This window comes from Equus quagga, unplaced genomic scaffold (assembly GCF_021613505.1).
Source record: "Equus quagga isolate Etosha38 unplaced genomic scaffold, UCLA_HA_Equagga_1.0 153_RagTag, whole genome shotgun sequence".
NCBI lineage: Eukaryota > Metazoa > Chordata > Mammalia > Perissodactyla > Equidae > Equus > Equus quagga.
In genome coordinates this window covers 1,845,362-1,868,937 of record NW_025796915.1, presented here as the reverse complement: position 1 = coordinate 1,868,937, position 23,576 = coordinate 1,845,362, and the positions used below count along the sequence as shown (strand labels likewise).

Genomic DNA, 23,576 nt, shown 5'->3' with positions numbered 1-23,576 from the left:
ATCTTGAAAACAGCAGGAGAGAAACAGCCCCTTACCTATGGGGAAGCAATTCGAATGACAGCATGTTTCTCATCAAAACCCATCAAGGCCAGAAGGAAGAAGCACAACATTTTTGAGTCTCTGAAAGAAAAGAAGTGTCGGCCCAGAATTCTGTGTTCAGCAGAATTTACCTCAAGAATAGAGAAGTCAAGACATTATCAGATGAAGAATCACTAATGTAATTTGTCACCAGCAGACCTAACCTAAACGTAAAAAGGCTGAAGGAGGATGTCTTCACAGAGAGGAACAGAAGCAATCTTGGAACATCAGGAAGGAACAATGGAAAGAGTGAAAATATGGATGCAGGAGACTTCCCTCCTCTTGAGTATTTTAATTATGTTAGGTGAAGCAGAATTTCTAACACTGTTGAATGTGGTTCTCAATGTATGTAGAGGAAATGTTTAAGGTTATTATAAACAGGAGAGGGTAAAAGGAGGTGAGGTTTCTACACTTCATTCAAACTGACAAAACGTCAACACAAGTGAACTGTGACAAGTACAGTGTATAATGTAATACCTAGAGAACCACTTCAAAGGCTGTATGTACAATGTAATCCACTCAAAAACAATATAGACAGGTCAAACTGGAATTCTAAGAAATGTTTGAGTAACCCACAGAAGGGCAAGAAAGAAAACAAAAATGAAAAACAGAATAAAACAAAAATAAAATGGCAGACAAAAGTCACAAGGAAAGTTCTAAGTCTCATCAAATGTATAATTCAGCTTGATTTCCCAAGCAGTGCTCCCTCTTCTGTGTTGTCACAGAATCCCGCAGACACTTCTCATTGTTGGTGTAACATTGTGTTGTAATCGTGTATTTACTTATTTGCCTCTTGTACCAGCTTGAGTTTCTTTTTTTTTCAAATTTTTTTATTTTTTATTTTTCCTTCTTCTCCCCAAATCCCCCCAGTACATAGTTGTATATTCTAGTGTGGGTCCTTCTAGCTGTGGCATGTGGGACGCTGCTTCATCATGGCCTGATGAGTGGCGGCGCCATGTCCGTGCCCAGGATCCGAACAGGCGAAACCCTGGGCTGCTGAAGCGGAGCACATGAACTTAACCACTCGGGCAAGGGCCGGTCCCCAGCTTGAGTTTCTTAAAGATAGAATTGTGTTTCCATGTTTGCATAGCCCCAGTGCCTAATAAAGTACTCTTTCAATGAATTGGGGGGAAGATGAGGACTGCAATGAATTTAAAGATGTTGAATGTAAAAAAAAATCCGTAAGTCCATAGTAGAAAAGAGTTCTTAAAAGAAAAAGCCCCCTCCCAAAAACCCCAAATCAATCCTAATTTGTCACCATTGGATGTTGTTATTGCACTGAATTCTTAGTCTGAAGTTGATAATTAAGGGGAAAGAATTCAGAATTTATCCTGTTTTTTTAGTATTTCAAGATAACCAAATAGCCTTAGTCAATGAGGTAAAGCTCTTCTTTACAGAAAAATACCAGCTAATGTAGAAGGATTGACAGAATTAGAAACTAACTATTTTGTAACTCCCAATTAAATACTTGGTTGAGGCAAGGATCATCAAGGATGCTAAAGTCATTAGCTGAAAGGTGGATGTGGTGTGAAACTGGGTATTTGCGTGGTGCTAAAGAATCACCTCCTGTAAAGAACCCAATGTCCCTCAACTGGTAAATGGATAAACACATTGGTACATCTACACAGTGGAATACTACTCAGCAATAAAACGTATTGAACAAAGGGGCTGCCCTGGTGACATAGTGGTTAAGTTTGCATGCTTGACTTCAGTGGCCTGGGGTTCACCGGTTTGGATGCTAGGCATGGACCTACACACCACTCATCAAGCTATGCTGTGAGGTGTGCCATACACAAAATAGAGGAAGATTGTCACAGATGTTAGCTCAGGGACAGTCTTCCTCACCAAAAAAAAAAGTATTGAACAGATAAGCATGACAATGTGGATGGATCACAAATGCATTATGCTAAGAGAAAGAAACCAGATTCAGAAGTCTACATACTAAAGATTCTATTTATATGATATTATGGAGAAGGCAAAAACTATAGGGACAGAAAGCAGATCAGTGGCTGCCAAGGGGTGGGGTGGAAGTGTTGACTACAAAGGCACATGGGCAAATTTTGGGGGGGGGTGACAGAAATGTTTTCTCTCTTGATTGTGGCAGTGGTTACATGAGTATATGTATTTGTCAAAACTCGCACTCTAAAAAGGCTAAATTTCACTATATGTAAATTATATCTTAATTTAAACAAACAACAGGAGACCAGCAAAACAAAGTCACCCCATAGATTACTTAGTGGTCACAAGGTGTGAAACATACCTTTACAACACAGAGGTCTGGCTGCCACAGCCCTATCCATGATCAATTTCAGCCTCACTAAAGTGGGACAACCAGATGCTAGGCGCCTCCTAATGTGATGCAATTTGGAGTGCAGAGCAGCACGTAGGAGGTATCCTTGAAGATACATAGCCAGGTATTCAGATCTGATTCCCAGTGTCCAGGAGAAACTACAGACAGAGGAACAAGTTAACACCACCTGAGGAAACATTCAGCTAATCCAGAATGTGATCGGGCATCTCAAAGGGCAGCTGGCTCGGACTCTTCAGAACGGTATGAAAACCAAAAAAAAGGGGGCGAAGTGGGTTGGGGTAATTCCATCTAGATTAAAAATTATTTGAGAGACATATAATCCTTGATTGGACTATACCTTGAACAAGCCAGCTATAAAAGACATTTTGGGGACAATGAGGGAAATTTAGCTTGATTTCCCAAGTAGCGCTCCCTCTTCTGTGTTCTGAATGTGGACTAGGTGTTAGATGACATTAAAAAATTATTAACTTTATTAGGTATGATAAAGGTATCATGGCTTTGTAGGAAATTGCTTTTCAGAGATGCATGGTAACAGATTAGGGATGAAATATCATAATTTGTCTAATTTACCTAAAAATACTCCTGCCAAAATAAATGAATAAATAGACAAAGCAGGGAGGAAGCAGAAGTAGTACGAAGGGGCAAATTATGGCTACGGGTCAGGCACCAGGCCTGCTACACTGACAATGACATGCAGACACCTTACAGAGGCCTGCCGAGCCTGCCCAGACCTGACCTTGGTTGTGTGTCTTTGATACTGGCTGAATACGAGGTTGACATAAGGGAAACCCTATTGTAGAAAAGAAACCATATTGTAACTTTGAAGGATCTCTGACTAACTAACCCAGCTGGATATGCACCGGCCAGGAGACCCACCTGCTCTGTAGATGTTATGACCTCTGCTTGTGCATATACCTCCCAGGGGCGATAAGATGATAACTTCGTTCTTTTGAGTTCCTTAGGAATGTGATGACCCCCGAACAGAGAGTCTACGCTGATAGCCATTATCAATGAAAAGTGAAAGATCCAGTGTGGCAACTCCTGGGTCAACATTTCTAACCCCTTCTCCTGTAACCCACTGGCCTATATAACTGCTTCAAGATTCTGTTCCCCCCTTGAGATGGTTCTTTTGGACATTAGTCAGCCATCGTCCCTCTTGCTAGCAAGCTGTAATAAAATGCCCTTTCTATGCCACCTTTGTGTGGTAACATCTTCAGGCCCCAGCACACCCCGAGGTACACTCCAGCCACACAGGCCTTCTTTCAGTGGGCCAATCGGTTACCTACCTCCAGGCCTTTGCACTGGCTGTCCCTTCCAGCTAGCATGTTGTCTTGTCCCCACTCTTTGCCAGCTGGCTCTTTCTGAAGTCTTAGCCTAAATGTCATTGCAGAGAGACCCTCCCCCACAGAAACACCTGAAGTGGGTTCTGCTTCCGAGCCTGTTTTTTGTTGCTTGGCTGCACTTCCCACCAGCAGGTGGTGGTGATGATTCTGTTTGTATGTTATGCCTGACTGTGCGTGGATACTTAGCACCACCACCGGGTCTCAAGTGCGCTCCCTGCGCACATCTGCAGGTGCCTCTGCATTGAGAGGTTGCCAGTGTTTCCTGCTGGCAGTGCCTACCCTGTCCCAGACTAGCCAAGTGACTTCTCCCAACCACGCAGACAGCTGCAACCCAGGACCTCAGACCTGACTCCACATCACACCAGCACCGGACAGCAGGAAGCCAGGTTCCTCCACCACTTCCCAGACAGGTCACTGCCCCAAAGCCTTTGCCATACCCCAGACCCCCTAGCTCGGGGGCCCACCCCGAACAGACCCTACCACCTGAGTGAAGAACTACACTTCCCAGTAGGCTCTGGAGGAGCGACCACAGTTCCCAGCATGCTCTTAGCGCACTCCCACCCTGGCATCATCCCTGAGTGGCTGCCGGCTGGCCCAGAGCAGCGCCGGGCGCAGGTACCCTGCGGCGGGGACGGGCAGTGGAGCAGTGTGCAGCAGAGCTGAGGAGAGGATGGGATTAGGGGGCCTTGGGGAGGAAGGGAGCCAGGATTAACCCGGGACGGGCGACGGGGCTGAGGGGCGGGGGCCAGGAAGCGAGCCACCAAGCGCCCGCCCTTCGAGAAATTAGAAATCTAGACTTTCACCTTTCCGGCAAAACAAACCCCTTGCGGGTGCCAGGCCCCAGGCGGCGCTGAGGTGGGGCAGGGGAGTAAAGGAGTTGGCCCAAGTTAAATGCCCCCCTCTGCCCGACACACACCTTCACCTTCGATCTCACAACGTCCTGGGGGAAGAGGAAAGTGACAAACTATCCGCCTCCGCCAGGTGAGGAGGCGAAGTATGCTAAACTCGGACGGAGGCGCCGACTTGGGCATTTCCTACCATTTCCCCCATCCCCCCCCCCCCCCCCCCCCCATAGCCTGGAGCTCAGGGAGCCCTTCTTGGCCCCTCTGTTCTCCTGCCTCAGAGCCGTGCGGACCTGGCTCCAGCACAGATGTACTTGGAGACCCCTGCATTCCCTCCTCCTTGTCCTGGCTCTGGTTGGACCAGTGGCTTGTGGCTGAGCCTCTGAGCATTAGTTTTCCCTGCTCCCAGCTCCCAGGCAGGGTCAGGTTCACTGTCGCACGTGGTGGCAACAAGCAGGCCTGGTTCTAAGCGCTCTGGTGGTGAACAAGCAGGGCGTCCACTCTGGGGTGGGAGTGGAGGTAAAGGCAGATAGATAACTTCAGGTCCTGGGAATACCACGAGGGAAAGAAAAGGTGTGTGTGGGGAGGGATGCTACCTTGGATAGGGTGGTCAGGGAGGGCCTCTCTCAAGTGTTCCCAGACTGAGGGGACAGCAGGGGCAAAGTCATGGGGATGGGAAGAAGAGCAGTGTGTTTGGAGCAAGTGAATGAGGGGGAGCCTGGGAAGATATGAGATGACAGTGTGGGCCCAGGAAGGATCTGGACTTTCTTCTAAAAGCAGCACGCATTCTTGGAAGCCCTTCGAAGGTATTAATGATCAAGGCAGAGTCACAGTTCCCCAGTGCCCTGAGCTTTCCCAGCATTTTCAGTTGGGGGTCAGGGGCTGTGGCCACGCCAGCTGACCTTCCTGCCAACTCTAGCTGGCCATGGCTCCTTCTGACCCTCAGGGTTCTCCTCTGTAAAATGGGGATGGTAATTCTTCTCTCACAAGGTACATACCTGGCCCAACCTGCTGTCATCCACCCCCAACAGGGCCTGGCCACCCCTCCCACAGAATGCCTGAGGGCCCTGAGCTGCATCTGGCCAGCCGCTTTGTGAATGAGGCATGTGGAGGGCTGGTGTTTGGTGGGTGTGTGGAGAAGTCACCCATCAGCCGCAACCCTGAGGTGCCCTTTGAGAGCAGTGCCTACCGCATCTCAGCCTCAGCCCGTGGCAAGGAGCTGCGCCTGACACTGAGCCCCCTGCCTGGGGCCCAGCCCCCACAGGAGCCCTTGGCCCTCGTCTTCCGCTTTGGCATGTCTGGCTCCTTCCAGCTGGTACCCAGGGATATGCTGCCACCGCATGCCCATCTGCGCTTTTACACAGCTCCACCTGGCCCCCGACTTGCCCTCTGCTTTGTGGACATCCGCCGCTTCGGCCACTGGGACCTCGGGGGCGAGTGGCAGCCAGGCCGCGGGCCATGTGTCTTGCTGGAGTACGAGCAGTTCAGGTAGGGCCAACACCAGGTGTGATGAATGCAATACTGGTCTCTGGGCCTGGCTCTGTTAGTGCCTCTGTTGGCCATTGAGGGGTGAGTCCCAGCCCCTCCTAGGCCTCCGTCCCTTCAGGGGGTGGGCAGAATGGGTCTCATGTGCCCCACGGCTATGTCCCTCCAGGGAGAATGTATTACAAAACCTAGCTGACAAGGCCTTTGACCGGCCCATCTGCGAGGCCCTGTTGGACCAGAGGTTCTTCAATGGCATTGGCAACTATCTGCGGGCAGAGATCCTGTACCGGTCAGCAGGCAGGCCATGGGCACGAGGGCTGGGGTGGGCTGGGTGTGCCCACATTCCCCACTGCTTAGCATGGCTCCCTCTGTCCACCCCATGGCAGGCTGAGGATACCCCCCTTTGAGAAGGCCCGCACGGTTCTGGAGGCGCTGCAGCAGCGCAGGCCGGTGAGGGTGCAGGGGGGGATGTGCACACACCTGTCAGTGCAGGCCAACAACAAGGGTACGGGCTGGGTCAGGTGTCTCCAGCTTAGCTCAAGCAAGTCCATTCTGGGCTTTGGGCCTCAGTTTCCCCTTCTTTACAATACTGGGGGGGGGGGGGGCGGGGGGGACGGGGGGTGGTGAATGAACCATCTCTGAGTCCTGCCAGGCTCAGAGGGGGTTGGGTCTGTACCCTAGAGGGTCAGCTGCCTTCTGGGTGACCCTGCCTCATGCTGAAAACCAGGTCCTACCCCTGCCCCTTCTCCAGAGCCCGGCGCTGACCCTGAGCCAGAAGATCAGGGCCAAGCTGCAGAACCCAGACCTGCTGGAGTTGTGCCACTCAGTGTCCAAGGAAGTGGTCCAGTTGGGTGAGGCCCGGGAGGCAAAGATGGCCAACCACCTCTGCCTCAGCATGTTGTGTAACCTGGGACAGTTCCTGCCCCTCTCTGGGCCTAGTTCCCGCCCCTCTCTGGGCCTAGTTCCCCTCCTGGTGAAGGGAAGTTTCTAGACATAGTTGTTGCTAAATGGACTAGACCTCCTCACTTGTCAGGTGTGTATGTCCTCTAAGCTGCCCATGAGGCAGGCAGGGCAGGGATTCTTAACCCCACTCCAGGATGGGAAAGCCATGGCCCAGAGTGGGGAAGACACCGGCCTGAGGTCACACAGCTGGAGAAGGGAGAGCCTTGGACCCCTGACTCAGTCCATCAGCTTGTATAGCTGAGGTCTGGGCCAGGTCTTACCAGGCTCCCCCTCCTCTCAACCTGAGTCAGCCCTCTGATCTCTGCCTGGTTCCTCTGTCCCACAGGGGGCAAAGGCTACGGGCCGGAGATCGGGGAGGAGGACTTTGCTGCCTTTCGAGCCTGGCTGCGGTGCTATGGCATGCCAGGCATGAGCTCCCTCCAGGACCGGCATGGCCGGACCATCTGGTTCCAGGTTTGGGCCCTCGTGCTCACACAGGGTGGAAAGGCCTGGGTCACAGCAGGGCAGGAGCTGGAGTCTCCCGGGGGTCACACTGTCCCTTCCCTATGCTGCCCTCCCTCCTGAGTCCCAGGGTTCCAGCTAGAGGAGCAGCCCATGGCAGGGGGGACTTGTTGATGTTGGCTCTGACCTGGCAGGGGGTGGGGGCAGTCAGAGTGGCTTCCTAAGGGAGGAGCTACACTGATCTGGATGGATAGGTTTGAGTGCTGCCTCTCCAAGGAAAACTATCCTACCCCAACCAGGTTGATTCCAGAATTCTCCTCATTCCATTTTAGGGGGATCCTGGACCTCTGGCACCCAAAGGTAAGCTACTTCTAATGTAATAAGCTAAGAGAGCAGAAAGGACTAGCTGCCTGCAAGGCTACAGCACCCTTCTCCCAGTCCCTACCCCAACCCTGGAGTCACCCAGAGTGGGAGGGGGGAGTCTGGAGAAATGGGGCCAAGGCCATAGGACCCTGCACTCCAGTGTCAGTGTCCTGCAGGGGGCAAGTCCCACAAGAAGAAATCCAAGGGACTGCAGCAGGGACCTGAGGACAGAACGGAGGTATGGCTCCCTGCTCCTCCCTCTTCCCTGCACTGTCCCCTGCCCTGGCTGCACCTCCCAGGCCAGGCGTTTGGGCAGCTGCCTTCCATTGACAGTGGGGGGCAATAGTGGGTCCTAACCAACCTCTGAACTGCTCTCTGAGCCCCTCATTGACCTGTCTCTCCTCCACCCAGGACCCTCCACCCCCAAGCAAGGCCCCTTCTAGGACACGAAGGGCACGGAGAGGCCTCCCTGAGCAGACTACAGCCCAGCAGCCCAAGGGGACTAGCCTCCAAAAGGACCCAGAAGCCCCTCCAGTCACTGAAAAGGGAAGAGGAGGGGGCAACCAGTACTCTCAGGTGGGCCTTCCTCAGCATCCTCCTCTGGAGAGGGAAAGGGCACCACTGAAATGGGCTCTCCAGGAGAAGAAGGGATGGCAGTGTAGGTGGAAGGAATGTGTGGACAAAGGTGGGATCCCGGAAGGCTGTCTGGGCAGTCCTTAGCCTGGGGTCTGAGCTGCCACCTCACCTGTCCCCCGCTAGACACCACAGACCCCAAAGATGAAGCCTGACACCCCACCCTTGGAGCCTGAAGGGACTTCTGCCTCTTAGCAGGAGGGTCTCTTTGCTTGCATCCACCCTTCCCACTGCCTTGCGCTGCATCTGGGAGCCTGTGTGGTTTCCTGGAAGCAGGTAGTGGTTGAAGGGGGCTGGATGACCCTGGCCCTATGGCTGTTCCCTGCACAACTAACTATGATGTTTTTAATTGTACCCCACCTTCCCCATTTTTAAAGCTGATGTGAAAAATGCTGTATTTTTTATAAACTGATAAACTTGAACTTCTTGGCACTTCTTGGGCTGGCTGCAGAAAAGGTCTGGGATGGCCAAGTTGGGAAGTCCATCTCCTCAGCAAGGCAAACTGAGCCCCATCCCAGTCCTCAAGGCCATTGCTCTCAGAGGACAGTCTGCCTCTGCAGGGACAGCCCCTCAGAGGTCGTGCATAGACCCTGGCCCAGGCAGTCCAGGCTCCATAGCTCCTGCAGTCTGGGATTCCTCAGGGCCTGTAGCTGCTCCCCCTGCCTGGCCCTGACTAATCAGTGCTCCTCTCCTAGTGGGGGCAAGCCAGAACCCACCCAGCCCCAGGCCCCCTGCCTGCTGACACAGGGGAGGAGCTTCTTAGCTCGTGGTCTTTTAGCCAGCTGTGGTCACCAGTATCCCCCATCTCTCTCATGGGGGCTGCAAACCAGACCCTGCACACACAGATAACCTTAGATTTTGGCCCTTACCTCAAATGCCTGGGAAAAAGCCTTCTGCCCTCAAAGCCTGAGGATGGGCGCTGAGGGGAGTGAGTAGGGGCTACCAGCAGGGTTCCTGAGCCAAGGATTTATTGTTCAAGAGGTGGCTCATCCTGCTTCAGGCTGGGGAGGCAGAAATGAGGAGCCCCCAAAGCCTTCCACAAACAAAACCCCGCCCTCAGGGACTCAATTCGGTGGGGGCTGCAGCACGAGCAACAGGGACCGCACTTGGAAGGGAGAAAAGGTGAGCTTTAGGCGGGCGTCCCGAAGGGGCAGGTGGCCAGCAGGGTCGCGCCGCTCCAGGAGGTCGCAGCTGAAGAAGAGGAGGGTACCATGAGGGCCCCGCGAGGGCAGGACTCCCACTCCCACCCCCATCCCGCCCCGTGCCCCACTCACAGGACGGCCTCCTGAACCGGCAGCGACGTGTGCAGCCAGCAGTCAACGTGGCTGCCGTGGGCCTCGTACAGCCTCAGGACCAGCGTGCGGCCCTGGGGGCTGGTCTCAGCCTGCAAAGGGAGGCGGGCGGTGGGCAGGGAAGTGGGCGGGCCCAGCCCGGGGTCCCGCCCCCGGCGTGCCCCGCCCCTTGCCTGCTTGACTGTCTCCAACACCACCGCGGGCGAGGACACGGAGAAGGCGCTCCAGGCGGCGGCGGGCGCAGGGCCGGGGGTGGGCAGCGCCAGCAGGGGGAAGTTGACGCTGTAGGCAGCGCGGATAACGCCAGCGTCCTGGAAGGAGCCTGGGCGCGGACCAGAGAGGGAGGCGTGGTGGAAAATGGGGGTGGGGAGCGGGACTGCGGCAGTTCTCCCCATTGACTGTTGGAAATCTAGGCTCAGAGAGGGCCGAGGCGTCGGGGCACGGTGCTCACCCTCGTGTGGCATCAGCGCGTAGGTGAACTCGTGGCGCCCCATGTCGGCAGTGGCATCAGGGGCTTTAGGCGCCCGCAAGCTGGGGTAGGGAGAGTGGTACAGGCCAGGCTGGAGCTGCTGTAGTTCTGGCCCGGGAAGACCCGCGCCCCACGCCACTCCCCAGCCCCGGTGGGCACCCCACTCACAGTGAGAGGCTGAGGACGCTGCCTCGCACCGACGCGCCGTACTTGGAGTCGTTGAGCAGGGCCAGCCCGAAGCCGTGCTCTGACAGATCCATCCAGCGGTGCGCCCACACCTGCAGGGCAGAGCCAGACCCCCTTGGGGGCCCTGCCTCCTTCCTGTGCTCCAGAGCTCCTATCACTAGAGTGAGGGCAAGCTCTGGGACGACAGAGCTGAACTCCAGCTTTCAGGATAGGAGGCCCTGGGCACCCCACCCACCAGTCTCAGCCTCAGTTCCTCATCTGTGAAATGGGGATCCAGTACTTACCCCACCAGCTGGGTCTGAGTATCAGACTAAACAAAGCATTTAGCACAATGCCTGGCATATGTTAGGAACAGCAAATATTGATCCTTCTCCTCCTCACCTCTTAACCACCAATTAGTCTCCTCCAGCCAGGGAGGATCCAAACCCCCTACCTAACTGGATGTCAAACCTCAAATCGAGCCCAGTCCCAAGAGGTGTTGTAGTGGGTGGGCCGCTGCAGATGTCCGAACTGGACCTCATAGGTGGCCTGGGGGCTCCGCACACGGGCAGGGAACTCCACCTTCAGGAACTTGTGGGCCTCATGCCAGTGCACCTGGGGTGGAGGTGGGGGGGGGGCGGCAAGGGGAGGCAAAGACACACACAGGCTTAGGGCTGGCCCCTCCTCACCAGCGACACCTGGGGAAGATACCTACCGCCCTGCTCCCTGCTACCTCAGTGTGGAAGCGGACATAGGGGCAACCAACATCTAGCACGACCTCCTGGCTGAGCCGACTGTTGGCACTGATCTGCAGCAGGAACCAGGCGCTGCCCCGCACGCCGCCCTCAGTGCCCACTGCCAAGGTTCCTGCCTGGCCCAGCACTGGCTTCCTGTGGGACAGGAGTGGGAGGTGCTGAGCCAGGGGAGGCTGATGGAGGAGCCCAATAGGCCTGTATTCCCACCCCACCATCAAGTCCTGTCCACCCGCACCGTGTCTCTAGGTGGTAGTCCATGACGTCCCATGCGTCCCAGTACAGGGGGACATCATCAAACAGCACAAACTGGTTCCCCACAGTGCCCTCAGCAATGGCCTCCCTGGAAGGACATGGGGATTGGTGCTTTATAACTGGATGATCTTGGTCTCTCCAGCTGCTTGAGGTGGGGTACAGCAGGGTGAGAGGCCCAAGGAACAGGGGGTACTCCTAGCCCAGCCTGCCCTGTTCCATGAGTTGGTCCCAGCCAAGAACCACTGTGGGCTCCTATGGGCAGTGCTGTAGTCAGGGAACAAGGGAATGGAGTCTGGGATTCACAGGAGAGGGCAGGCATGGGAGACAGCAGTGAGGGGTTGGCACCTGCCAGAGGCCACCAGCACCAGGGATGTCAGGCAGCCAGTCGGGTCCAGCCTCACCCGGATGATGCCGTTGTCCAGAGTCACAGAACCATCAGTCTTGGTGGGAGGGGGCCTTGAAGCTGAGTCTGCAGGGTCTTTCCACAACCAACAGCACCCCACCCCAGCCCCGGCCCTGCCTGGCCACTTGTTTCAGGCTAGGGAGCTCAGAACTCCCTTGTTGTTAAGGTCAGCCCAGGACATCCCCTGGCCCCCATGGGATGTGCCAGTACTTACCTCTTGCACCACGAACACAGGCTGCTGGGGCAGCAGGGGCTGCAGTGAGGTGGGGGCAGGAGCAGGAGCATAGCCCATGCTGGGTACTGTCACCAGGGCTGGGAATGAGGCCTGGGCATCAGTGCAGCCTCCCTGACCTTCCATGAGCCTCGCTTGGGGGGTGAGGGCATTGAGAGTGGATACTACTACTACTCTCCAGCCAGAGTGGATGCTACTCTCCAGCCTGGGGCACCCCAGGACAAAGATCCCCAGGGAAGTATCTCCACCTCTCAGTCTGGCCTTGCTCCCTCCTGCTGCAGGGCAGCCCTTCTCCCAGCTCATACCTAGGCTGTGGGCCCCGCCAGGCCTGGGCAGGGCCAACACTTCAGTGCGCTTCCAGGGCAGTGTGTTGACAATGAGGAGGCCCTTGGGACCTGGCTCTCCAGCACACAGGGCGGCGGCTGCAGCACTGAGCAGTGTGTTGCCATGGGAACGGATGTCTAAGGAAAGACTAGTCAGTCATGGGTGGGCAATGGGCCTGGGATGACCCCTGAGTCCCCCACAGGGGACACCCTGGGCTCGGCCCTGGGTGTTAGAGAGAGCAATGGGAATGTCATGAGCCTAACCTTCATAGTGGCACACGGCTTCCTCCGCCACCAGCTGGATGCAGCTTCCAGTCACCACGTCATGGAACTGGTTCAGGAGCAGGAGCCTGCAGGGGCGAAGGGCAGGGATGGGGAAGGCCAGGAGGGTGGGAGGAAGGAAGGCTGGGAGGGGCAGCCACAGAGGTGTCTGGGGTGAGGTCAGGTGGGTGGCAGGAGGCAGAAGCTGGGCTGACCTCCAGAGGTCCTGCAGCTGGGCTGCCGGGTATAGGAAGTGGGCACTTCGGGCCAGGGCCAGGCTGCTGAGCAGCTCCACGTCGTGCAGGATCCGCTCACATTCCCGGTTCCCCTTCTTGATCTGAGCCCAGGGTGGGGGTTATCAGTCTAGAGTCTGTTCAAGCATCCCAGGACACCTTCCAAAGCCCTCCCTGCCTCAGAACCCCTGAGGGTTCCTCAGGGCCTCCTGGTTAAAGCTTCTCGTGGGGGACCTGTCCCAAATGCCTTCCTCCTCTCCCCTCATTCCAAGCCCCTCCTCCTTCAGGGATCCTCAGTCCTGGCTCCTCCAGGCTCCTGACCCACCCAGCTCTTGCACTTCTCTCCTCTCAGCTCCTCCTTGGAACACAAGCCTCTTCCCCAGGTCTGGGCAGGCTCTGACCCCTGCTTCCTTCTCTGACCCTCTGCAGATCAAGGGCACACCCTCCCTGCTCAGCTGGGCGACCAGTTCCTGACCTGGGCATGTGTGGTATAGGTGCCATTGTGCAGCTCCAGGAAGAGCTCCCCGACCCATGTGCACAGCTGCCCCGAGTCGCTCTCCAGCGCTGAGAAGAGTTGACCCGGAGAAGACAGCTGCACTCTGAGGGATACCATCAGCCTGGGTCTCCCAGCCTTGAGGGGCCACATGGCTCACCCTTCCTCCACGCCAGAGTGGACAAGAGATTCAGCCGCGACAGAAAGGAGCCACCCCAGAAAGCTCCCTTTCCACACAAAGCCAGTTCTGGACACCCCAAGAGAGTTCTCTCTCTGGTAGGTTTAGGCCCCTTCCCACGCTCAGCTTTTTCCCCACCCCCACCCCCAGGTAGAAGTTGGGAGGAGCCCATGGTCCAGGATTGGAGCAGAAGAAGGCCCAGTGGAGGGATTGGGCCCAGTGGCTGAGCAGAAAGAAGGGCTCAAGGCAAGGGCTGGGGGCAGGACTGAGTGAGCACGGAGGGCTGCTGGCAGGCTAGCCTGACCTGGGCAGCCCATCTGTATTGCGCAGCCGCTTCAAGCGGTCCACCATGGTCTGGGTGGGGCCGCCACCTCCATCCCCAAAGCCAAAGAGAAAAGCACTGTGGTTGGTCCGCCCTTTGTCCTGATTTTTGGTCACGGTCTTCAGCACCTGGACAGGCAGGGACAGGTCAGCATGGGTCAGCCTAGGAAAGGATACCCAGCCTCTCCACCCTGACCCCCCTACCTCAGCTACTAGGTGCTCTCTCACCTCCTCCACACTGCCCTGCATTCCATATGAGTCACCAGGTGGGAAGTGGGCCAGCACACGAGAGCCATCCAGCCCCTCCCAGAAAAAGGTATGGTGCTGCAGTCAGGGAGACAGGGGCAGAGGAGAGAGGCCAGAGCCAGGGCTGAGGCAGAACTGAGCCCTCCAGACCTGCCCCTGCCTGGTGTGTGACCCTGGGGGAGGCATGTCCTCTCTGGGGGAGGTTGGGTGGTCTGTTCGGGACCCCACAATAAGCCTGGGGAAAGGTGAATGGGCCAGGTGGGGACCCAGGCCCACTCTGACCCTGACCCCCTGGGGCCTGCTTACCGGAAAGGAGTTCACCAAGTTCCAGCTCAGCTTTTGGGTCAGGAAGTGCCGGATGCCACAGCTGCGCATGATCTGGGGGAGCTGCGCTGAGTAGCCAAACGTATCTGGCAGCCAGAACTGTGGGGAAAAGGGCCTCTGGGGCATGGGAACCAGGACTCTTGGCAGAGCAGCCACAGCCTTAGCCCCTCATCACACACGTCAAGCTCCAGCCCCATCTGCCTACAGGTGCAGCAGCTCCCAGCCTACCTCGGAGCACATCTTCCCAAACTCCTGCAGGAAGAAGTTCTGGCCCTGCAGGAACTGCCTCACCATGGCCTCTCCACTGGGAAGGTTCCCATCCTGGCAACGAGGGAAGAGGGAAGTGCTTGGGGTCAGCATCAGCCGGCGAACAGGCAGGAACTCAGGCCCACCCCACCCCATCAGGAGAAGCCAGAAGCCTGACATGGGCTACCGCCAGTGCCAAGGCAGTATCCATCTCCTTATTTCAGGCAGGACGGTCTGTGTGCCAGAGGGGAAGTTCCCGGGACTGGGTCATGCAGATAGCCTGTCACATGCTTAAGACCCTCTTCCCCCTTGGCATCCCAGGCCTTAGGATTCCAGGGACTAATAAGGGCTGCCACAAAACGGAGGCAAAGGGCAAAACTGAGGAGGGAAGGCCATGACGCTATGGCCTGAGGCTGAGGGGGTGCAGACTGCACTTACCATCTCCACCCAGGTGCCCCCCACAGGCACAAACTGCCCACGGCAGGCGAACTCCTGGAGCTGGGCATGCAGCCCAGGGTAGTGGCTCTTCACCCACTCGAGCTGCTGTGCCTGTGGGGCAGGTGGGGTGGGAGCTGGGCCAGGAGTGATGAGGACCCCACCCAGGGCTGAGTATCTGGGGCCCAGTGGGCAGCTGAGGGTAGGGCAGAGCCATGACCCTCAGGCCTGAGAAGCCCTCGGAACCTCACCCTCAGACCTATTGGGCTTCAGGTGCCCCCACACAGCTGTCCCTCTGACCTGGGAGCAGACAAAGATGAACTCAGGGTTCTGCTCCATCAGCTGCACGGCTGTCACCCAGCTCCGGGCACATTTCCGCACAGTCTCTTTGAAGGGCCAAAGCCAGGCTAGACAGGGAAGAGGGTGGAGATAAAGGGTGGAGGGTGAGCAGCAAGGTCCCCAGCTCCTCACAGATCTCCAACCTCACCCCTGCTTCCCAGCACTCCAACCAGGCCAAGCCTGGGCCTCCAGAGGGTCATCCCAGCTTTCCTCCCATCCTAGGCCCTTTTCCCTGTACAGCCCCGTGGCATCCCTCCAGAGCTGTCACTTCAAGTCACTCCTGCAAGGTGGGAGGAGAGGGTGGGGAAAGGAGACCCACAGGGCTATCAGGTCAATTTTACAGCTCAGCAGATGGAGGCCCCAGGCCCTGGAATAGCCTCACCCTGAAGTTTAGATATCTCCAGAGAAGATCCTGTAAGAGGCAGCAGGGGTTAACTCTTCCCCTGCACACACGATGCATATCCCAGAACAGATGGGGCTGCCTGAGCCAGCCATCCTGAGTGAGACACAATAGCCTCTCCTGACCTCTAGGCCTTAGTTCCTTCCTTACCAGCCTGGAGTTCCCCCCAGACCTACCCACCCAGCCTTGGCACATCAGAGAAAGCCCTTGTTCTTGTGGCTCAAAAACTTTCGCTGCATCAGATTCAATACCTTGGGGAGCTTGTTAAAAATGTGCATTTCCCATAAGCCTCATAGGTACTGCAAACTCATCAGGTTCAAATCTGAACTCCTGATCCTCCCCAGGAAACCTCCACCTGCACTTTGAGCTCCCATCTCAGTAACTCCCATGTCACTCTTCTCTGAGGACTTGACACCCATGTCCAACTCTTACTCTATCCGCACTCAGTTCAAAGGTCACCTCCTCCATGAAGCCTCTCTTGAATCCCCCTGACCCAGCTGGGTTAAGCGCCTCTTCTGGGCTCTCCAGACCCCTATACTTCCCTCCATCGTGGCACCAACTGTGCCTGCCTATTTTGTGATCATCAGTCTCTATAATCCTACCCTCTATTATCTACCATGGGGCCACATGGGGCATCAGATTTTGTTGAAAGAATAAATGAAGCCACACCTAGCAAAGCCCACAGTCCAGTCCCCTTGCCCCATTTTACAGATGGGGAAAACTGAGGTCCAAGAGGAGCAAGAACTTGCTGAGGATCACGCAGTGCTTCCAGGGCACAACCAGGGCTTCAAGGGCACTCCTGCCTCCCCCAGCTAACCTGGCCAGCTGCTGACCTACCTGTATCAATGTGACAGTGCCCCATGGCGTGGATGGTATGTTGGCTTTCACCTCCACGTTGGCCAAAGAACTTGGAGGCCAGGGCCTGGGCCACTGGGAAGGTCTCAGGCTGGGCAGGGTCACACACGTTCACGATCTGGTTGGCTGTGTATAGGGCCTGGAAGCTGCGCTGGTTGTCTTCCCCGAGGCCCTGCAGGAGGGTTCTGCCCCTTAATCCCTGTCTCGAGCAAGCGGAGTCTACAAAACTAGGCCCTGGCTGATCTCCCAAGGGTTCTCAGCAGAGCTCCTCCCCACCTCCAACCTTTTGCTCCTGCTGGTCCCCCTGCTCAGTACTGTCTACCTCCTCCCTTTCACATAGGGAAATCCTCTCAACACTCAGGCAGGCAGAAACACTCACTATTCTGGATCCCCAGAGTCCAAACTATCTGACCCAAGAAACAATCTCTCTGCAGCAGGGCTCTGGAAAGTGACCGGGTGGGGTGGGGGTGTCCAGTACCTTGGCCATGCCCAGCAGCAGCTCCAGATCCACCAAGAGCTTGTGGACATCTTGGTGGAACACGGCCAGCTCAGCCCGGCTCACTTGGAACATCTTCTCTGGGTCAGGGGCTGCAATCATGGTTCCCTTACCGGCCCCCAGGAGGCCATTGCAGGCTACTTCCACATAGAGGGTCATGCTACAAATGTGGGGAGCAGCCTCAAGTCAAGGGACTGGCAGAGGACTCTGGGGGCTTAGAGTGAGAGGACCAAGGAGGCAACTAGCTGACCCCTCTCCATTCGCCTCCAGGATCCACCACCCAGAGTATCCCACTGCAGAGCCTCAGGTGCATGTGTGAGAAGATCACGGTAGAAACACCAGACTGAAGGCATGTTCTGTGGATGAGCATTCTACCTCGGTCAGGGAGAATAAGTAGCCAAGTTTGGAACCGTGTGAATTATGCTGCTATTTAGCCTTTTATTTGCAAAAGCTGTCTTTACAAAGCACTGACCTGGTCTCAGAACCCTGTTTGCATATTATAAACATGTTTGGATCTCCAAGGTCCAACCTTTCAGAGAAAGATCCATCAGCCAACACAGGGCAGGCCACTCCTTGGAGCAGCATGTGGGCTGTGTGCTCTTCTACTCAGTCGTCAGAGAGCAAACGTGACTTCCTTGGGGAAGCCTTCCCTGACCCTCCTCTTACCCCTCTCCCAAGTCTGGAACAGATTTCTCATATCGAGCTCCTAGTATTTTCTTTCAGAGCCCTCATCAGTTTTGTAATTTTTTTTTTTAAAGATTGGCACCTGAGCTAACATCTCTTGCCAATCTTCTTTTTTCTTTCCCCTTCTTCTTGCCAAAACCCCCCAGTACATAGTTGTATATTCTAGTGGTATGTCCTTCTGGTTGTGCTATGTGGGATGCCACCTCAGCATGGCCTGATGAGCAGTGCCACGTCCACGCCCAGGATCCAACCGGCAAAACCCTGGGCCGCCAAAGCAGAGCTCGTGCACTTAACCACTTGGCCACAGGGCCGGCCCCAGTTTTGTAATTATATAAGCATATATGAGTCTCCCTTGATGTCAAAGACCACATACTCACCATCATACTCCTGGTGTCTGGAAGCATTGGGCACACAGCGTTCAATAAATATTATAAAGTAAAATAATGTCTAAGAGGAGTTTTTAATGATGTCATAAAATGCGCATGTTATAATATAGAATCAAAAAAATTAGAATGCAAAATAGCAAAGAAATACAACCTCAACTAGTAAAAACTACACCTGAAAGAATTCCTGAGATGAATGATGAGATGTTAATAATAGTCATCTCTAGGTGGTGGGATAATGGGAGCTGTTTACTTCTTTGTGCTTTTCTGTATTCACCACAAGAAGGCAAATATTATTTTTATAGTCAGGAAAAAAAAATCCTGCTTTTAAAAAACAAACTATGAGATTTGAGGATGGTTGTGTTCAAGGTGGGTATGTTTCTGAGATCACTCTGGGCCTCAGCTCCTCTTCACCCACTGGTGCCCCCTCCCCCACAGCACTGGTCAACCAGGGCACAGGGACTCACTCACCTCCGGGGGTCTCCTTCCCCCAGCCTGTCAGTCAGGACATAGCTGGTCTTCTCCCCCTCTTTGGTCAAACCCTGGTGGGGAATGGAGTGAAAAACACAAGGCCTGAGGCTTTTGGACAGTTCAGGTGAAGTATAAGCTGAGGGAGGCTTATACTCTGGGTCCCCAGCTCTGGCTCCTCTCTCCCAGGCAAGGGCAAGATTGACAAATCAGGGAACCCTGGAAGCAGGGCCCCAACCCCCTGGCAGCCAGTGCCATGACCACCAAATGGCACCTGTTTACCAGCAGAAAAGCCTCTGGTCTTATGGGAAGGGTCTTGGGCAGGCATCAGGAGATCTGGGTGTGGCTTCTGGTGAACTCTGTACCCCTGAATAAGTATCTGAAGGGAAACTCTATGAAGTCAAGTCAGGGACAAGTTGGCCTCATTCTCTGCTTTGTCCTCAGTGCTTAGTACAGGGCCTGGCCCAGAGAGGGCACTCAGGAGACATTTGCTGAGCCAAGGGAGCGAGGGGGCTAATGAGGGAGGGAGGGGGTTGCCATCTGTCCATACAGGAGGAACAGTCCTAACCTGAGACTGTGAGTTAGTCCAATTGGAATGGAAGCTGTGTGAACCTGAGCAAGTGAACTAACCTCTACATAACTCAGTTTCTTAATCTGTAAATGGCGTAAAGACTCACCATATAGGATTAAAAAGATTAAACGTGATATAGTTGGATAGATAAACAAGACATTTAATAGTGGTTATATCTGGAGAATTGGGGTTGAGGCGGTAAGGAGAGATCCATTCCTTCAGGGGAAGAGGACCTAAATTTTTACTTTTTTTTTTTTGAGGAAGATTAGCCCTGAGCTAACATCTGCTGCCAATCCTCGTCTTTTTGCTGAGGAAAACTGGTCCTGAGCTAACATCCGTGCCCATCTGCCTTTACTTTATATGTGGGACGCCTGCCACAGCATGGCTTGCCAAGCGGTGCCATGTCTGCACCTGGGATCCAAACCAGCAAACCCCCAGCCACCGAAGCAGAAAGTGCGAACTTAACTGCTGCACCATCGGGCCAGCCCCAAATTTTTACTTTATATTATCCAGAACTGTTTGAAAGTTTCCCCCTATAAGCATATATTACATATAATAAAACTTAGTTTATTAAGAACTAAAAATAAAAAGTGATATGTCCTGCAAAGCCACTAGTCTGGCACCTGGCACCTAGTAGAGTTAATAAATGCATCTGTTGTACTCAATATTACTATATTTGATTAGTAACTATTTCCAGCCCAGAATGGTAATGTGGTCAGTCAGTAGCAGGGCTGGTCTAGCACAAATTACGTTGAGACTCATCAGCTATCCATTTGACGTCCCAGTATGAGAGGGACCAGTTATACAGGGGCCCAAGCGGCAACTTCCCCATTTCCTGAAATTCTGATACCACCCTGAGGCAGAACCACTCAGCTGTGGCTTCTCCAGAGACCAGGGCTGAAATGTGACCATACCTGTCCCTAGGACAGGGCTCCTCACCTGGACAGGTTCCCCATCGCGCCACACCAGGCCTTCTCCATCACTTTCCCAGCGAAGGTGAACTTCCTGACCCACCCATGCTTCCGGGATAGTCAGCTCCACTCGGAACCAACAGGTCCACCATCTGCAAGAGAGCCACTGAGATGGGCCTAGGGATTGAAGCTCTGTCCTTTTGACATATTTCCTTGGATTAAAGGTTAGCAGGGGCTTGAGACTTTCTCCAAGCATCTGCAGCATCACAAGACATTCGGCTTTGATCCACAAGATAGGAGTAACGGGATGTGCAGCAAGGTGAGGAAAAGAGGCACAGTTGTCAGGGGTCCGTGATCCGTCCTAGAGTGTCCTTCCTAAGGGGAGTCCAGGGACTGGGAGAGGGGGGGAATGAAAACTCCCATGAAGACTGAGGGACCAGGGAGCTGTTCCCAGCAGAGGGTGCTGCTCTGCCCCAAGAGGCTTAGGTCCAGGGCAGAGGGCCGACATTGGAGGTGTGGCCCTCGGGGATGTGAGCAAGCCGGTAGGGTGACCCTCCCTTTGGCCCGCTGGCTCCGCCCTCCCTCTGAGCGTTACCCACGTGGGTCCGAAGCTGTCGCCGACCTGCGCGGGGCGGAAGTCTTGCTGGACGGCCTCCTGGTAGGGAAGCCTCTCCGGCGTCAAGAAACTGGAGAGCGCGGCCACCGGGCAGCTGTCCCCGAAGAGCCTGGGTGGGAGGGGCCGGTGGGCACGCTCGAAGCCGCCCCCTTTCCGCCCGTAGGCCAGCCGGCGGGTGGGGACACACATGATTCACCGCCGAGAGGGCCGCCCCACACCACAGCACCCCCCCAACCGCTCCTCTCGGGCCCCTGGCCTGTCCGCCCCGGGCACTCTGTCCCTCAGCCCGGGTGGCCGCAGCTTGAGTTTCCCCCCGGAAAGCAAGGCTGAGACGCGCGAATGCGGCCTGCTGGCGCCCCAGGCGTGAGGGCCACACCTGCCGCGGAGGTTACAGTCGGTAAAGTAGAGCGGCGACACGAATTTCTCCACCCGCTCCAGCGTAGTGCGCCAGTGCTTCAGGGCCGGCGCCGCCGCCATTGCCATCGCCGGGCGCCCGCTCTTCTCCCCGGAAGGCCGCCGGCGCTGCCGGCGCGGTCCACGGCCTGGAACCAAAGGTTCCGGCGCCTTCCAGCCCCGGGCAGCTTTTCTTGGAACACCAGCGGCTCTCTGAAACTCCGCCGCTGTGAACTTTGAGCAGGGAGCTGAAAGCTAAAAGCCGCGCTGCGGAGGTCTTCCTCTATCTTGTCCGAGCTGGTGGCCACTGGGCAAATCCCTACATAAAATGGGAAGTTGGACGCTTAGATTCTCCGAAAGGCCCGGGCCAGAGACAGAGGAATATTAGACACGACGGGCAGAAGCCTCGGCTGCTGCAAACGCAGGTCACCCAGCCTCAGAAGCACGCAGCGGGTACCCCCTTGCCCTCCAGTCTCAGCCCGACCTCTGGATCTGACTACCTCCAAAAACCTCTCTGCTTAACATGGAAAGAGCGCCAGGGAGCGGTGCTTCCAAACTGATCGGCAGACACAGTGATAAATAGAGAGGGCTTTGCATCTAGTAACCTGCTTCCTCTACAATGTATTTTAAGTGTGTACCTAATTGTCGCACATCACCAGAAACTCTGGAAAGATTTTGTTTTGAGATGGCAGATCACAGCATAGCATTCAAGATCCTAAGAGAATAACATTTCACCACACAAGACTGAAGAGTTTGGAGACGCCATAATGCCAGAAACACCACCGATTTCAGTCTCACATTACCCTTATAGTCCATTGGCTGCTTTTCTTCCCTGCTAGGATTGCCAGGGAGTCCTTGTCTATAAAATCATCAGGAAGAAAAATATATACACAACATTAGCCCTGATATTTTAATGGAAATACTGACCAAGTCAAGTTTACAACATTTCATTGCAAATCACATGGAAAGGTGACTAAGTACAGAATACCAAATGTAAGTTAAAATAAAGGTAACTTGCTTCTATAATACAGGCTGGGTTTAGAGCTTGGAGCTCAGATGTCAGAAGGCAGGAGGGATAAAAATGCTGCTTGTGAAAATCCTGGCTGTAGGGGAAGCTCCCCCCGCTTTTTGGTTGCACTGGTGGGTTGGGTTTTCCTCCTGCCCTGCAAGCATAACTACTCTGGACATAACCCTGTGCAGATACAGCAACAGCTGGGGCTGCCCCTGGTCAGGCCCCATAAATCTCCCCCGTAATTCCAAGTCAACAAGATCTTTCTTGAACAAGCACGGAGGATTAGGTGAGTTATTGCTAGGAAAACCTGAGATCTTCCCCCCAAACAGTATGTAGCACTCTACCCCCAAAGTCAGGCACTGCCCACGCTTCATCCCAGGATCTCCTCCCACAAGGCTCTTTTGGACTCAGTCTCCTGGCCTGGATCGCCCTCATCTACCCACCCTCCAGCAACAAACAGTCTAAAATCAGAGAAGTCTGTGTGTGTTTCTAAAAGTCCAGAAGACAATTTGTGGTTTTTTGGTGGCAGTGGTGGCGACTTTTAATTAAAAAGCAAACAAAACCACACAAAATACTGCTGGTTACTTTACAACTATGACTAGGGTAATGGTTGCTGAAAAAAAAACCCACCAGAGTACTAGGAGGGGCTCAGGTGGTCTTTGTTCAGAAAGTCCAGGCTGACCACATATAAAAATCCTAATCACTCATGTTTAAATGCCTGCCAGTTTAAATTTATGTCATTAAAAAATATTTATATATATACACACACATTCCATTTGTGGTTGCTAATGAAATGCGTCAAATCTTCTCCCTCCCAACTCCATTTATACCACACACCTTACGTACACTTCTTTTAAATACTGATTTGGTATTTAAGTTGTTCACCCCCATTTACAAGAAGGGTAAGAAAAAATAGAGAGACATAAAAACTACATAGCTGAACAACTTACCCGAATATAAAATATTTCCAAACAGTTGAAATAAAGGCAAAAAAAGTACTAAAATAATGAAGTATTCTATTTTAAAAATTTGGACTTTTTGACTTGGGCAAGTGCAACTGATTGCTAACTGAAGCAAAGTCCTGTTTGTGCCGTGGATGAGGAAGTGAAGCCCAAACCCTGCTTCACCACAGGGCTCTGCCGAGGGCAGGGGACGTGGGCTCAGAGTTTATTCCTTAAGTAAGAACCAAGCTTTATTTATTTACAAAAAAAAAAGAAAAAGTTGGGGCAAGGGGGAAGACAAGTTTTTCACAAAAGTACTACAATGGTAACTCCCTTTGGTAAAAAGTGTAATAAATGTCTTGTACATCTGTTCATAGGTACTAAATCTGAAGCCACAGAGAACTATGGTACACAAGAAGC

At 54.2% G+C, this 23,576-nt stretch overlaps 2 protein-coding genes across 10 annotated transcripts; one reads left to right on the top strand and one right to left on the bottom strand.

The window, feature by feature from the left end:
• Window positions 1–2,461: 2,461 nt before the first annotated feature.
• On the top strand, window positions 2,462–13,378 carry LOC124233038 (endonuclease 8-like 1). 6 transcript variants are annotated; one of them, XM_046650051.1, is made up of 10 exons: window positions 4,825–5,380; window positions 5,606–6,062; window positions 6,229–6,348; window positions 6,446–6,509; window positions 6,811–6,910; window positions 7,348–7,475; window positions 7,796–7,823; window positions 8,003–8,064; window positions 8,238–8,402; window positions 13,274–13,378. In XM_046650051.1, exons 1-10 carry the CDS (start codon window positions 5,281–5,283, stop codon window positions 13,316–13,318), a joined length of 1,269 nt encoding a protein of 422 aa, XP_046506007.1. In that variant the 5' UTR covers window positions 4,825–5,280; the 3' UTR covers window positions 13,319–13,378. The 6 variants fall into 6 exon arrangements, with proteins under 6 accessions (XP_046506011.1, XP_046506008.1, XP_046506010.1 ...); XM_046650050.1 differs by lacking the exon at window positions 13,274–13,378 and adding an exon at window positions 8,586–9,096 and having other exon boundaries at window positions 4,826–5,380; XM_046650055.1 differs by lacking the exons at window positions 4,825–5,380; window positions 13,274–13,378 and adding an exon at window positions 2,462–2,629 and having other exon boundaries at window positions 8,238–9,098.
• On the bottom strand, window positions 9,401–23,428 carry LOC124233037 (alpha-mannosidase 2C1). 4 transcript variants are annotated; one of them, XM_046650048.1, is made up of 26 exons: window positions 21,187–23,428; window positions 20,817–20,919; window positions 20,223–20,346; window positions 18,716–18,786; window positions 17,160–17,269; window positions 16,664–16,853; window positions 15,388–15,494; window positions 15,091–15,201; window positions 14,635–14,727; window positions 14,389–14,505; window positions 14,065–14,160; window positions 13,820–13,965; window positions 13,320–13,443; window positions 12,827–12,948; window positions 12,615–12,700; window positions 12,333–12,488; window positions 12,010–12,107; window positions 11,738–11,832; window positions 11,376–11,480; window positions 11,119–11,275; window positions 10,857–11,000; window positions 10,389–10,498; window positions 10,203–10,282; window positions 9,925–10,073; window positions 9,734–9,843; window positions 9,401–9,650 (listed from the first exon to the last, which is right to left on the bottom strand). In XM_046650048.1, exons 5-26 carry the CDS (start codon window positions 17,250–17,252, stop codon window positions 9,524–9,526), a joined length of 2,616 nt encoding a protein of 871 aa, XP_046506004.1. In that variant the 5' UTR covers window positions 17,253–17,269; window positions 18,716–18,786; window positions 20,223–20,346; window positions 20,817–20,919; window positions 21,187–23,428; the 3' UTR covers window positions 9,401–9,523. The 4 variants fall into 4 exon arrangements, with proteins under 4 accessions (XP_046506004.1, XP_046506002.1, XP_046506001.1 ...); XM_046650045.1 differs by having other exon boundaries at window positions 9,402–9,650; window positions 17,160–17,337; window positions 20,794–20,919; XM_046650046.1 differs by lacking the exon at window positions 11,376–11,480 and having other exon boundaries at window positions 17,160–17,337; window positions 20,794–20,919.
• Between the last annotated feature and the right edge of the window lie 148 nt (window positions 23,429–23,576).